The 14,802-nt window shown below is 51.2% G+C and overlaps 1 protein-coding gene across 3 annotated transcripts in view; it reads left to right on the top strand.

Moving 5' to 3' along the window:
* TRAPPC9 (trafficking protein particle complex subunit 9) overlaps positions 1-14,802 on the top strand; it is a 487,526-nt gene that overhangs the window by 38,530 nt on the left and 434,194 nt on the right. For all 3 annotated transcript variants that reach the window (XM_045078162.1, XM_045078161.1, XM_045078160.1), the window contains 2 exons: positions 1,614-1,735; positions 8,904-9,029. In XM_045078162.1, the coding sequence (XP_044934097.1) occupies positions 1,614-1,735; positions 8,904-9,029 (248 nt within the window). The remainder of the gene's footprint in view (positions 1-1,613; positions 1,736-8,903; positions 9,030-14,802) is intronic.

Raw genomic sequence — 14,802 nt, 5'->3', positions numbered from 1 at the left:
GCCTGTACACTCGCTCAGTGTTCTTTCAGCCGGAAATGGATGTATTGGACACACGAGCAGCACACGAGGCATAGCAGTGCGTTGGTATAAAACATAGGCCTGAGTTTGAGTCCTGCCCTGGAGTCACTCGCTCTGGAATTCTGAAGACCAGCAAGGACCCCTGCCTCCCCAGGACTTCTTTCCTCACCACAGGACTGGGGTACCCTGGGAGCTCCCTCAGAGCATGGTTGGGGGCTCCCTAGCACACGTGCTGAGTCCTCCTGCGTGCAAAACCATGTTTCTTTGGCTCTGCTGGTGTTGTACGCTCTGTGTCAGCTCTCCATGCTCTGAAGGGAGGCCTTGTGGCCTGGACATGGAATTCTCAGCTCTCTGTAAGGATTGTGTCATTGGGCCTTGATGATTTGAACCTGTTCTTTAAAAAGGTATACACTTTAGGTTTTTTCAAGCATGCCCTTTTCTCTTATCATTTGTAGTTCTGTCCTCTCGTGCCTTGCTGTGATTTTCACGAAATCCGAAGGAAACCAGATCCCAAGCCCCATGCCTCTTTGTGGCTCCCTGTGGTGATTTTGTCCTCCCTGGCTGGAGGAGGGTTTTGTGTAGGAGACTGTCTCTGTTCCCCTTTGCGTGGAGTCCCTCTGTCTGTCTGCGCATCTGCCACCTGTCTGTCTGTGTGTCCATTCATTCTTCTGTCTTGTTCCCCAAAGCGTTTAAGGCAGCTTACAGAATAACGGAGCCAGATCAGAAGCGAGCGTGGGGCACAGACTGGCATGTGTGTCCCGGGTGGTGAGATGCCCGCCTGGGCCCTGGGGATTGTAAGGCTCGGCCGCAGCCTCATGCCTGAGCCCTGGCAGGCACCAGGAAGTCGGGGTTTGGCAGAGACAGAAAGAAGTGGCTTAGTGGGACCCTGGCTTTTTCTGTTGCTGGGGTGTGGCAGAGTGGTTTGTGTTCTTGTGTTCCGTAAAATAAGGATCACGTGTTCCTTTTTCCCTGTCCGAGTTCCATGTGTAGCCGGCATGCTCTGTAAATGATTTCTCCAGAACTCTCCCTTCCCGTGCTCTGTAAATGGAGATTTCTCCAGAACTCTCCCCTCCCGTGAGTCTGACAGCTGAGGAATTCGGCCCTTCTGCCTAGTGACAGAGGTTGGCCGGAGCTGGAAAATGGGAACCACAGACAGGACAGCAGCCTTTGTCGGTTGGATTCCTTCAGTCCTGGCCGATCCAGGAAGCGCTTTCAGGTAGTTATCTTTGTTGGAGGGCATGCACGGGGCCTCCTGCGAGCGCTCAGCGTAGAGCCGCGAGGTGATACATGCCGGTCGCGTCGTCTTCCAGGACGGAGACATGGTGGACGGGTGACTTTCCTACAGCGCGTCCCACGGTCTCTGCTAGACAGTTTCAGGAAGGAGAATGCGCTCTGAGCTAATTATCATTTAACACAGGCTCTGATGGTAAGACTTACAGGGGCCATAGAAGCTAGGAAGAATTTAAAAATGGCTTCGTTACTTAAACTGCAGAGGGGGGAATATTTAAGCTTTATCCTGTCTGTGCCCCGCTTTCAAAAGAACAAAGAAGACAGAATAGCAAAAGATTCTTTCTTTTCTTCCTTTTGGTTTGCAGGTGCCCTCACGACCAACGGCATAAATCCCGACACCAGTTCCGAAATCGGACGTGCTAAGAACTGTCTTAGTCCTGAGGACATAATTGACAAGTATAAGGAGGCCATTTCCTATTACAGCAAGGTGATGTCACTGCTTCGTAAACCCCTTTCCTAGTTGTGTCGTTTGAACCGGGATTTCCTGGTTTACACTGTGAAGCACCACAGTGTCTCCCAGTTGTTTGGTTCCGTAAGTATTCGTGTATTATTCCCTAACACAGGATACTGTATGCTTGAAAACGTGTTTTATTTCCGATTCAAGATAATGTGTATGTCATTCAGTATTTGGGGAAAGGGGAAGAAAGGCTATCATAGCGCCGCTGCTCAGAGATAGTCGCTTTAACCCTTTAGCATCTGTTTTCTGGTCTTGGCACACGTTCTGTGTTCACCGTGCGGAGACTCGCGTCTCTGATTTGGCGCAGCATGTGTTCCTCTGTAGTTCAGTCTTGCGTGGCCTGCTTTCTAACGATGTGCCCAGTGTGCCGTCTTCTGGATGCACCATTCCTGTTACTGGATTTAAAAAAAAATTAAATTTTCACATACACTTTCCGCCATCCGGAAGACAAGAGCTGCAGCTGCGCAGGGGTGAGGCGGTGGCAGCCGGTGGGAGCGGCCCCCTCCCCGGCCCTCACCTCTCGGACTGGCGAGTGTGCGGAGTCCAGTGTGGATGTCTCGCGGGCGGCAGGCCCGTGACGCATGTGTGCAGGTGGGTGGCTCTTCTTTAGGTTGACGAGGCTGTCCCACGTGTGTCCTGCCGCCACTCCCCCATTCCCTGAGAGGTACACCGCGATGTCCTCACGCTGCAGGCCGCTGCCCTCTGCAGATAGGGTGGACGGTCCCCTCCCTGGTGGAGGAGGCCCTCTACTCGTGCGCATGCAAGACTGCTGGGAGCCCCGCGCGGGGAGCGGGCAGCACCTCGAGCCGCGCGGCCTGCCTGCTCCCGCAGAGCCCGCAGCTTTGCTTCCTCCCCATCCTGGGGGCTGCGCGGGCTTTCTTGCATCCCACTTCTGGGAAAACTGGCTTCAGTGAGCGTCTTTGGACATGTGTGCTTGTGTGCTTTTTTGTTTTTTGTTTTTTAAGATTTTCTTTATTTGAGCTCTGTCAAATAAAGAGAGTGAGCACAAAGGCGCAGGAGCAGAGGGGGAGGAAGAGAAAGAGAGAGAGAGACTGTGGGGAGAGGCGCAAAGGGGGTGAGGGAATCCTCAGGTCGACTCTGTACTGAACGTGGAGACCGACACGGGGCTCCATCTCATGACCCTGAGAGCATGACCTGAGCTGAAACCCAGACAGGACGCTCAACGGACTGAGTCCCCCAGGTGCCCCTATTCTCGTGTGCCTGTATGATCATTCCTTTAGTTAAGATTTCTGGGAATCACTGGACGTGATGTTTTACATTGATCATAATTCCTTCTCCAACAGGGAATGAGAAGGAGTAGAATTATTTATTTAACCAGGTCTCCGTTCCTGAGTATTAGGAAAACTGAAATGACCTAATATGCAGGAACAGAGCACTGTTTGCCATCGTGGGAAGGAAAACAGTTTTTTTTAAGGGCATAGTCCCTAGAAGTGGACTTGAGTCAGATAATGCATGGTATTTTGGGGACTTATACATTGCCATATTGTCCTTCAAGAAGGTTAACAATCTGCTCTCTCACAAACACTAGCTATTAGGATATTTGCCACCGTTTAGGGTGTTTGCTACTATGATGGGCAAAAGTAGCTTTTCATTGTTTACATTTAATTATCAGTGAGATACTGAGCATTTTCCCCTTGTTACCATTTACATTTCTTATATGAATTACCCATATGTGTCCTCTACATACATTTAAGGTGGGCTGTTTTTCTTGTGGATTTGTTATAGCTCTTTGTATGTTATGGATATTAGCTTCTTACCTTTCATCAATGTCTGTTACAAATCTGTTTCCTAATGTTGTTTGCCTTTATTTTGTTCATGAGGTTTTCTTTTTGTTTGTGGTCAAAACATGTTTTTAATATGGTAAGTCTTTTCCTTATGGGTTTTACCTTTAGTATTATGGTTAGAAATGCCTTGACAATAGAATAAAATTCCTTTCCTTAAATTTTTTTAAATGTCTAAAATAGGGGTGATGATAGTACCTCTCTCAAAGGGATATAGTGAGGATAGGCAGAGTGAAGTACTGGAAAGTATCGTATTAGCTGTTGTTAGCATTTTATTTATTTAAGAAAAGATTTTATTTGATAGAGAGAGGGAGAACACAGGGGGATAGGGAGAAGCAGACTCCCCACTGAGCAAGGACCGTGATGTGGGACTGGATCCCAGGACCCTGGATTCATGACCTGAGCTGAAGGCAGACACTTAACGACCGACCCACCCAGGTGCCCCTGCAATTATTTTTTTTATTAATATTTTTAAAAAGAATTAATGAGAGAGAGAGAGAGAGAGACAGAGACAGAGACAGAGACAGAGGGGCCATGCGCCCAGGCACCCTTAAGCAGGGTCAGGGACCCAGCGGGAGGGAGAGAATCCCAAGCAGACTCTGTGCTGAGCGTGGAGTCTGATGCTGGGCTTGTTACCTTGACCCTGAGATCATGACTTGAGCTGAAAGCAAGAGTGGGTGCTTCATCGACTGAGTCACCCAGGCGTCCCTCTTGTTAGCATTCTAAGTTATTTACCTCCTTACCTGTAACTTATTTTGTGTACATAATGACACAGCAATATCACTTATTTTTTTCCAGGTACTATCTGATTATTCTACCATGACTTACTGAATTCATAACTTTTCTCTTTGATTTGAAATCCTGCTTACCCATATATTAGAGTCTAAATCTGACTTTTTTTTCATTCCTTTCTACAAATTTCTTTTCTTAGTCTAGTATCATGCTATTTTATTTCCTGTAATTTATTTAATATATGATAATGTGTCTTCTTTTCTTTAAAATTCCTTCCTCTGATTCCAGATTTTCTTGGCTAGTATTTTGACTTTATTATTCATAAAGAATTATGAAATATTTTGTTCAAGTTACAAAAAAAAGAAAGAAAGAAGGAAAAAGAAAACCACATTGGAATTTTCATGGGGTTTGCAATAACTTTTGAATTATTTTTAGGAGAACTTATATCTTCACAAAACTGCTTTTCTCTGTAGACTGTGTTAACATCTCCGCATTTACACGTCTTATTTTAAGTTCCGCAGTACAGTTGCAGTTGTCTTTATTGAGAACGTGAGCATTGTTTTTAAGTTTATTCCTAGTTATTGTATGCATTTTTGTTAATTTTGTGGATGAGATTTTTTGCCATTATATTTTTGAACTGCTATGAGCTGATATTGTAGGAAGGCAGATTGATTTTCTTCTTTTTAAAGATTTTATTTAGGGTGGCTCACTGGGTTAAAGCCTCTGCCTTCGGCTCGGGTCATGATCTCAGGGTCCTGGGATCGAGCCCCGCATCGGGCTCTCTGCTTGGCAAGGAGCCTGCTTCCTCCTCTCTCTCTGCCTGCCTCTCTGTCTACTTGTGATCTCTGTATTTCAAATAAATAAATAAAATCTTAAAAAAAAAGATTTTATTTATTTATTTGACAGAGAGAGACACAGCGAGAGAGGGAACAGAAGCAGGGGGAGAGTGGGAGAAGGAGAAGCAGGCTTCCCACTGAGCAGGGAGCCCGATGTGGAGTCATGACTTGAGCCGAAGGCTCAAGCTAATTCCCAGGTGCCCCAGACTGATGTTTTATTATATGTGCTGCCGAAGCGAGCAACAAGATTGATGTGTTAATATTCATTTTGTAACTGGCTAGTTAAAAATTATAAGTAATAAGCACTTTTTCCAGAATCCTTTCTTTTCTCTTTGCAATTGTTTCCAACATTATCAAAGTGATCATAGCGAAGTTCTGTCAGTGGGCGGACAGATGGAGAGGTCGTGTGCTTGTGAACTAATTCTAGCAGTTTAGTGACTGTCTTTGGGCTAGGGAGGCAGAAGGAACCCGAGTAAGGTCAGGGGAGGAGGCTCCGGACGTGCACAGGGACCAGGCTCTCCTGCCTCTGGGGCGAAGCCCGGTGGGCGCGGCAGGTGGACCCCAGCTCGCCAGCCAGGGCTCACTTAAAGTTAGTGGCTACCTGCAGCTCCGTGTCAGGAAGGATGCGAGACTTGTCTGCAGGGGTGTGGCAGAGGAGTCAGTGGCCGTGGGACATGATGTTTCCAGTTCCAAGAGTGGGAAGAGCAGACTCTGGAGTCGGGCAGAGCCGGGCTTGAGTCTCCCCTCCTGTGTCTCAGGCCGTCAGAGTTCAGTCCAGCTGTGGGGGATCAGCGCAGGTTTTTTTCTCTCGAATGGGGACATGAAGGCCTGCCGTGTGGAATTTTTGATCAGGGTAAATGATCTGTGTGTGTCAATGCCTACTGCAGAGGAGGGCTCATTCTACCTGGTCACCGTCTCCTGCCCTGGTTGAGTACGTGTCCAGCAGGATGTCTGGAAGAAACCAGTTCCTCTCCTCCCGTACGGGGCAGACGCGCGTCCTGCCGGTCTCTCGGGCTCTGCTTTCCTCGTTTGCGTCATACCTCTTTGCTCCTGTTTTTCCGCTTCTATGTCCTCCACCGCCATGAAGTGACAGTGGTCCAGGGGTGTTTGTGCACTTCCCGGATCTGAATGTATTTGATTTGTAACACACCCACGCATGCACGCACACACACACACGCACTCATCAGGCTCCCTCCCACTTACTGGGGAGAAGCAGGTGGACCCCGGCTCACCAGCCAGGGCTCACTTAAAGTTAGTGGCTACCTGCAGCTCTGCGAGGTTTTCATTCTCTGCGAGGGATTGCAAAATCTCTTCAGCAGACTCTTGGTGGCTTCATGAATACTTTTTAATTAGATTTCTGATTTGTGGCCAAGGAAATTCTTTCATATTGGAACAGATGACTAGAGACATAGACCTTCTGCTGAGATACCGGTGTTGGAAGGAACCTTGGAGAATCATATGGCCGCCTAACTTCCCATAGCAGAGATCCTAAAGCCCAGGGAGGTTAAGTGACTGTCAGAGTCACACAGTGGCATTATTGGAACCAGAAGCTAGGTCTTGGGTCTCCTCGTGTGCACAGATGGAAAGAGAGCTGGGCTGGGAGGCAGAGGACCCTCCCTGCAGGAGTTAGTGTCTGCACCGAGTTCTCAGTGCTCACCTGCCTTTAGCTGCGTTCACGTGGCCTCTCTAGTGACGGTCACTTTGTTCCTAATGGAGTGATATTTCCACCTTAGTTTTGGCGTCATACCTGAGTTCAAATCCTGCCTTCACCAGTTACTAGCTTTGTAATCTTGGGCGAGAAACTTTACCTTTTTTAGGTCTCATTTTGGGCCCTAAAATAATGGTAGAATTTGTTTTAGGATTTTTGTTTTAGAATTGAATGAGCTAATTCCCTCATTTATCCTTAAAGTATTGCTTGTATAGTTCTTTTTTTTTTTTTTTAATTTAATTTTTTTAGTGTTCCAAGTGCTTGTATAGTTCTATGCAGGGACCTTTGCTAGTAGGTAGTTACTAAGGACCCAATAGTGAAACGGGGCTTGGTTCCTGCGTCCTAGAGCTTATGTCCCAGGAAAATGACGGAGACTAGGTATGTCGGTCATTAGGGATTTTCCTTTCTTTTCCTAATGCCCACTGGTTGTGGGCACCTTTCTACTAATGGATGGACAGCTTTTCATGATTGCAGTTTAAACCTCTGTGTAGTATAATTAAAAAATATATGAGTGTCGCATAAAATATGTGAAAACATGGAGCTGACTTTTATTTTCACCTAAATGGAAGTTTTAAGGGTTTTGAAGGAAAAGAAGTTATTTAATTTTAGTGAAATAAAGTCCTTATGTTTGTTGTTGTTGTTAAATGGTCTATAAAACATGGTAGATTTCTGGGGCTCCGGGGTGGCTCAGTTGTTAAGTGTCTGCCTTCCGCTCAGGTCATGACCCCAGGGTCTTGGGATCGAGCCCTGTCTCGGGCTCCCTGGCATCGGGTCTGCTTTCCCTCTCCTAATCCACCTGCTTGTGTTCCCTCTTTCTGTTCTCTCTCCTGCTCTGTCTCTCTCTGTCAAGTAAACAGATAAAATCGTAAAAAATAAACAAACAAACAAAAAAACGGTAGATTTTTGGCTTTAGAGTTGGTAGTTGGGGAAGTATAGTTTCTTTTTATGACTGTGTCTGGTAATTGTAATATATCACAAATTATGGACATTTCACGTATTTGAAAAGAGGGGAGCATGGAGGCCTGCCCTTCCTAGCACATTTCTTTGTCTACTTTATAGAAATTACTTGAGTAAGAAGCACGAGCGATTCTACCTTTGCTTCTTCATAATTGGTAAATGGGCAGGTGGGGCTGCCAGGCCTCCGGGGTGCTCGGCCACAGCGGTTGGTGGGATGGGGTGACTCCCAGTGTGCAATGCCCACCGACAATATTGGTGGGGGACGTCCTCACCCGCGGGCGCTCGTCTACGGGACTCCCCTGTGTAAACCTTTTCTTCAACTGCAAGTTTTCCAGATTCCTCAACAGAAGGTCACTCCAGCTCAGGGTGCTTAGGAGAAAAGACAAAACAGGTTTGGAAAAGCAAACCGGCAGAAGCACAGCCAGCGTACAGTTTTGCAGTGTCGTGTCAGGCGGGGGGTGGGTGCTGGAGGGGGAACAGGGGGCACTCCAGACCTTGATCCGGGGTCCCAGCCACACGCACGCAGCCCTCCCACAGCCCTCCCGGGTGGGAGCAATCTTGGGCAGAGCCGGGAGCCCTGGAGGTGAGGCCTGAGAGCACTTAGCCAGGGTCACCGTCAAGTAGCAAGGGCTGGGTCCCTTTTCTGTGTCCTCTGTCTCTCAGAGCTGAGAAGCAGGGCCAAGTAACTCGGAGGGAAGATCACAGAGGCGTGGAGCACTAAGTGCAGGCACACAGGGGTGCAGATACAAAGTCAGATACATTCACAACTTCGGCAGGTGTGAGAGGGTCTCAAGGTGTTTCAGAGCACAGGAGATGTGAGTGGAAATGGAGACAAGTATCCACCAATGGTATCGTGAAATTAGATAAAAATACCCGCTGTTGTGCATTTGTAGGTTCAGTCCGCCAACCTCCTCTGACCCCATAACAGATGGACTTTCTCCGACAGAACCGCCATCCCCCTCTCCCCACGGTGGGGGGTTGCTGTCGGTCCCTGAGCTTGGGGAAGTGCCCTGCGGGGCCCCCTGTAGGACGGCTTTTGGGACACAACAGAGAATCTTGATTGTCTCTTCTGTTCGATGAGTCTCCTCCTTTGTGTCCTACAGTACAAGAGCGCCGGAGTGGTCGAGTTAGAGGCGTGTGTCAAGGCTGTGCGCGTCCTCGCCATTCAGAAGCGGAGCATGGAAGCCTCCGAGTTCCTGCAGAACGCCGTCTACATTAACCTCCGGCAGGTGGGTGTGCGTCCTGCTCGCGGAAGCCTTCGCGCGGCTCTCTGGAGCCTGTCGTCTCGAGCCCACCGACGGCGGCGCCGGGGTTCCGTGCGGCCGGTGGCAGCTCTGCAGCCAGAACCCGCTGTCCTGCTAACACAGCTCCTTCGTCTCCTTCCTCACATGATGAGCCTTTCCTTTCAGAATCCCACATTTTTTCCCCTTAAAATTTTTCTTGATTGGAGAAACCACTTGCCAGCTTTGTGACCTTGAAGCAGCTCTGGGCCACTGGCCTCAGTCTTGTCATTTGGGATGTGACTGTCATCTGTCACCCTGTGTGGGTCGCTGATGTCACACAGAGGACAGTCAATAGATGCTTCTGAGTCTGCGTCCGGATAGGGTTTTGCTACAGCGGAATCGTTAGAGCTTGTTGCTAATGCTAAATCACGAAGCTGCTGGTCGAGAAAGATTTGAGACGTTGGCTAACGTCACTTGGATTTTTATGGACGGGGAACCAGGTCTCCAACGTCCAGCAGCTTGCTTACGGACCCGTGGCGGGGAGCGGGACAGGTGATTGTAACAACACAGCTGTTTGCTGGGCACAGGCTGCTCTGGGGCTGGGAAGGAGGGTTGCAGCTGCTTTCCGCGAGCTGACGGTCTCGTAGCCAAGATAGACCTTCGGTGCGGGAGGGCGTGAGGAAAAGGGGAGAGGGAGCACGTGGCAAATGGACTGAAGCCAGTTTGGTGGTGGGGGAGGGCGTGGGGTCCAGGGCTGTCTGAGACAGGGAGGTTCAAGCTGGGACGGGAAGGTTGGGGAGGAGATCCCCGGAGAGGAGCACTGGGAACCGTGGGAGCCGAGGTCCCCGGAGAGGAGCACTGGGAACCGTGGGAGCCGAGATCCCCGGAGAGGAGCACTGGGAACCGTGGGAGCCGAGCATTCCAGGAAGCTGGCTCAGCAGGAGTGAGTCTGAAATCAGAGCCAGCGCGTTCCCTGGGAGGACCCAGAGCTTGTGGAGACACGCTGGAGGGGAGCTTGAGAGAGGGGCCGAGTCAGGGCTGGAGGTCTTGTTGGCCAGGGCAAGGGTTTGCCGCGTACACTAAGCGTGGTAGGTTAGAGGAAAGGACTTCCAGGCACGGGACGATCTGATCCCATCTGTCTTGAGTACGGAGGTCAGGGGGGCAGTTTGGATGCTCCCACCTGGGGATTGCTGAGCAGGGAGAGGGAGCGACCATGCACACGTGTGGTTCGTACCATGGGGGACTGTGGGGAGGGTCGGCGGGACCACCACCCAGGCTCTGGCTTGATTTTGCTGGTGCTGTGCTCTAAGAGGGAAAGCTGCAGAGGATGTTTGTGGGGAAAGGTGTTGGGTCAGTTGTGGGCATAGTGAAAAGCCTGTTGGATATTGGGCTTGAGGCTCAGGCGAGAGGGAGGGTGGGGGTTGGGAGAGAGGAGAGAGATTAGCGTCATTTCGTATTGTGGACACATACAAAACCTGAATGAGACACTCGGGCCTCTCCATCCAGATTTGACACATGAATATTTTGCCATATTAACTAGAGATTCTTAGTTTTCAAAATAGGAATAAAATAAAGAGAAACAAAATTGGAGCTAATGAATGTCTTTGGGTTGGTGTGTGGCCTCCTCACACGTGTTATAACGGTATCTATGCTACAGTCGGTATTTTACCGTAATGCTTAGGCCCAGGGCTGTGGCGTCACTCCCTTGGACAGGTGATGTGGCTGCTCTGTACCTCCTTCCCTTCCTGGGAAGCACCTCATTGCCCATCAGGCCCCTTGTCACAGGGAGTCCCCAGCGCAGACAGGAAGGGGTGCTGCTGCGTGGGTAAGACACTGAAGGGAGAGACAAAAACCAAGGAGAGCCGGTGAACCCAGGACAGGCAAGTAGACCACAAAGAGGAAAATCAGGCAGCGTTTGGGCCACTCAGTGTGAGGGAAACAGCCCTGAGCAAACTCAAGAGTGTGGCCTGGCGGTCACTCGGGGCCCTGAGTGGTTTGTTCCTGAGGGGAAGCCACGTCGTGGGCAGGCTGGGGCCAGACCTCGTGAGTGCGGAGACCGGGGGCTTGGCAGGTGGGGAGGTGGGGAGGGCGTTCACGCGGCGGGACCTCGTGGGGTCGTTCACAGCCGGCTTGGGACCACGGCGGCCCCTGGAGGGTGGTCAGGGTGGTCAGCCAGCTTGCCTGCACTGCCCCTTAGGGGCTGCCCTGCCCCTTAGGGGCTTGCGGGGCCTGCCCTGCCCCTGCGGCCTGGAGGGTGGTCAGGGTGGTCAGCCGGCTTGCGCCCACGGCCTGCCCTGCCCCTTAGGGGCTGCGGGACCTGCGGCACGGTCGCCGTGTCCCTTTCGCCGTGTCTCGGTGTGAGGACTGCTAGAATAGCGAGCCGCCCGGCCGCGGGGAGGATTGCTTCAGATGAGCTGCGCTTGTCCAGGACTGTCGTGGTGTCTGCCCTGTGGCAGCTCTGCCCGGGTCACTGTCAGGTGGGGGGCGGGGCACCGAGAAGGCCCGAAGCCATGGGACGGCAGGCCGTGTGCTTGGGGCAGGGGAGGGCCTGGGAGGATCCGAGGCCCTAACACTCCCGGGGGCCGGGATGCACGTCTTTCATTTTTTATTATTTTTAAAATGTTTTCATTTATGTATTTAAGAGAGAGATAGTGAGAGAGTGAGCCCAGAGGGAGAGTGAGAAGGAGCAGCGACCCCTGCGGAGCGGAGGGCCTGGTGCGGGGTTCGATCATGACCTGAGCTAAAGGCAGATGCTAACCGACTGTGCCACCCAGGTGCCCCCTCATTTTTTTTTTTTTTATAAAAAATTGTTTTTTGAGGTTTAATTTGAATTTTGTTCGTTAACATACAATGCAGTATTGGTTTCTGGAGCAGAGTGTTGTGATTCATTCCTCGCTTGTAACACCAGGTCACAGCAAGTGCTCTCCTCAGTACCCATCCCCCGTCCAGCCCACCCCCTCCATCAACCCTCAGTTTGTTCTCTGTACTTAAGAGTTTCTTTTTGTAAGGTTTTATTTATTTATGTGACACAGAGAGAGAGACGGAGCAAGCGCACAAGCAGGGGGAGCAGCCGGCAGAGGGAGAAGCGGTTCCCCAAGGAGCAGGGAGCCCGATGCGGGGCTCGAGCCCAGGATCCCGGGATCATGACCTGAGCCAAAGGCAGACGCTTCACCGACCGAGCCCCCCAGGCGCCCTGTCTTTAAGAGTTTCTTATGATTTGCTTCACTCTCTCTTTTTTCTCCCTTCCCTTATGTTCATCTGTTTCCTTTCTCGAACCTACATCTGAGTGAAACCCTGCGGCGTTTGCTTCCTCTGACCGGCTTCCTTCCCTCCGCACAACACTCTCTAGCTCCATCCACCTCACTGCAGATGGCAGGTTTCATTCTTTCCGACGGCTGCGTGGTGCTCCGCTTAGATGCGCGCCGCACCTTCTTTACCCGTTCACTGCTCGAGGGGCGTCTGGCTCTTTCCGCGGTCGGACTGCTGTGGGCCCTGCGGTGCAGGTGCCCGTTTGGATCACTGTGTTCGTATCCTTTGGATAAAGACCTAATAATGCGGTTGTTGGGTCGTAGGGTAGCTCTGTTTAACTTGTTGAGGACCCTCCATGCTGTTTTCCAGAGCGGCTGCACCAGCTCGCATTCCCACCAGCAGTGTAGGAGGGTTCCCTTTCTCCGCATCCTTGCCAACACCTGGCATTTCCTGACTGGTTAATTTTAGCCATTCTGACTGCTGTGAGGTGGGATCTCACTGTGGTTTTGATTTGTATTTCCCTGATGCCGAGTGATGGGGAGCACTTTTTCATGTGTCTGTTGGCCGTCTGGATGTCTTCTCTGCAGAAATGTCTCTTCATGTTCTCTGCCCATTTCTTAACTGGACTTTCTGTTTTTTGGCTATAGAGTTTGATAAGTTCTCTATAGATTTTGGATACTAGCCCTTTATCTGATAAGACATTTGCAAAGATCTTTTCCCATTCCGAAGGTTCCCTTTTAGTGTCGTTGGCCGTTTCCTTTGCTGTGCAGAACATTTTTATCTTATTGAAGTCCCAATAGTTCATTTTTGCTTTTGTTTCCCTTGCCTCTGGCGACATGTCTGGCAAGAAGTTGCTGCGTCTGAGGTCACAGAGGTTGCTGCCTGTGTTCTCCTCTAGGATGTGGATGGTTTCCTGCCTCACATTTAAGTCTTTTATCCAGTTTGAGTTGATTTTTGAAGTATCGCAATCTTTTACAGAAAAACTACTTTTGCAGGAAATGGTAGGTGACAATTAGAGCAAGTGATAGTAAGAAACTCTTTGAAAAGCTTGGCGAAGCCCTGCACCCCGCACCGAGCGTGCACGGCAGGAGCACGTGCTTCCCAGCACTGGCGCTGCCGCAGCCCCGGGGGTCACGAGCGAGCCGGGACGTTTAAGATTCTCCCGACTAGAAGCTGTGGCCTCGTTGTCTCTGGTTCATTTTCTCTTCAGAGCCATTTAAATTGTGTGCGGGCTGCTCTGTGCAGTTCCGAGTAGCCTCTTAAGACTTCTTGCTGCAGTTCCTTAATGAAGCCGTTGCTAGGGAAGCCCAGCAAAAGCTGGTAGATATGCACACGGTAATTGTGACCTCGGACTGTGTGTCAAATGCAGCTCCGAATTGGAGCAATGGGGGGGATCCAGGAAAGGCTCTTTACAGTAGAGGGGGGACGTGTAAAGATACAGCGTAGGTAAGGCCGAGATGTGTCAGTCCCGGCGGCAGGGCACCCGGCTGTCAGGGCGGCTGTGGGGAGGTCATGGTCCCGGCAAGAAAGAAATGGTTGTGTGGGGAGGCAGGGAAGTCGCGTTCCTCACTGAGAAGGGGAGGAGGAGAGGGGACGGAGAAATGTCTGGTTGAGCAAGGTAGGGCGTGTGTGTGTGCAGGGACGGAAGGAAATCTCCAGGCGGGAAGTCAGGGCTGTAGAGAAGCCGGCAGGGGGCAGGGGCAGCGGGACCGATGGGGTTGCTGTGCCACCAGCTGGGCTTCAGGGGAGGAGCTGCCCCCCTGCTGCGGGGTCTGGCCCAGCCCTGGCGTTGGACCTGGTGCCGCGAGGGGAGGGGGTGCTGAGAGCAGGCGCCCCACGCAGCCCCGCTCGTGCGGCGCTCCGGGGCGGGGGGCTGTTCGGGACTGACCGCGTGGGGACGTGCGGGGCGACGCTGCTGCGGGGGCATCTCTGCATCTCGGGGGCACCGGGGCCCTCGGAGCTCGTGGTCTGTTCGTCCTGCCTCAGCTGTCGGAGTGAGGGTCGCCCTGACAGAAGCACGTCTCCGCCGCCGCTCGCCTTTTCCTGACGCCCGCCCCGCGCCCCTCTTGTTCCATCCCAGGTTCTCCCCATCCTCGCTGTCATCTTGCTGTTGTTGCTGTTGCTCAGTTGGGTTTAAAACGTTGATTTAGGTGATTTTTTAGAATGGGGTAGAATGTAACTAAATACATAACCAGAATCACAGACGCTTACTGCCTTTGGGAATTCTAAGCTGCTTACCCCAGGAGCTCCTGCAAACGGGGACTGGATCTTAAAGTGACGCGTCTTCGGTAACGGGGCTTGGTCATGCAGCCGGAGGCCAGAGCTGGGGCCGCGTCTCAGCGGTCCCCGTAGTCGCCGGGCCAAGCACGCTTGTGGGAGAGCGGGTCCCACGGGACGTGTCTAGGCCACATTTGCTCGTTCCGTCGTCAGTTGATGGCAGCTGGGTCGTTTTTACCTTTGGGTGTTTCTGAATAAAGCTACTGTGAACACCGACGTGTACATGTTTGTGAGGACACACGTTTCCAGTTCT

The sequence above is a fragment of the Mustela putorius genome, unplaced genomic scaffold (assembly GCF_011764305.1).
Source record: "Mustela putorius furo isolate JIRA1106 unplaced genomic scaffold, ASM1176430v1.1 tig00000228_pilon_pilon_pilon, whole genome shotgun sequence".
Lineage (NCBI taxonomy): Eukaryota > Metazoa > Chordata > Mammalia > Carnivora > Mustelidae > Mustela > Mustela putorius.
This window is presented reverse-complemented; position numbering and strand designations above follow the sequence as displayed.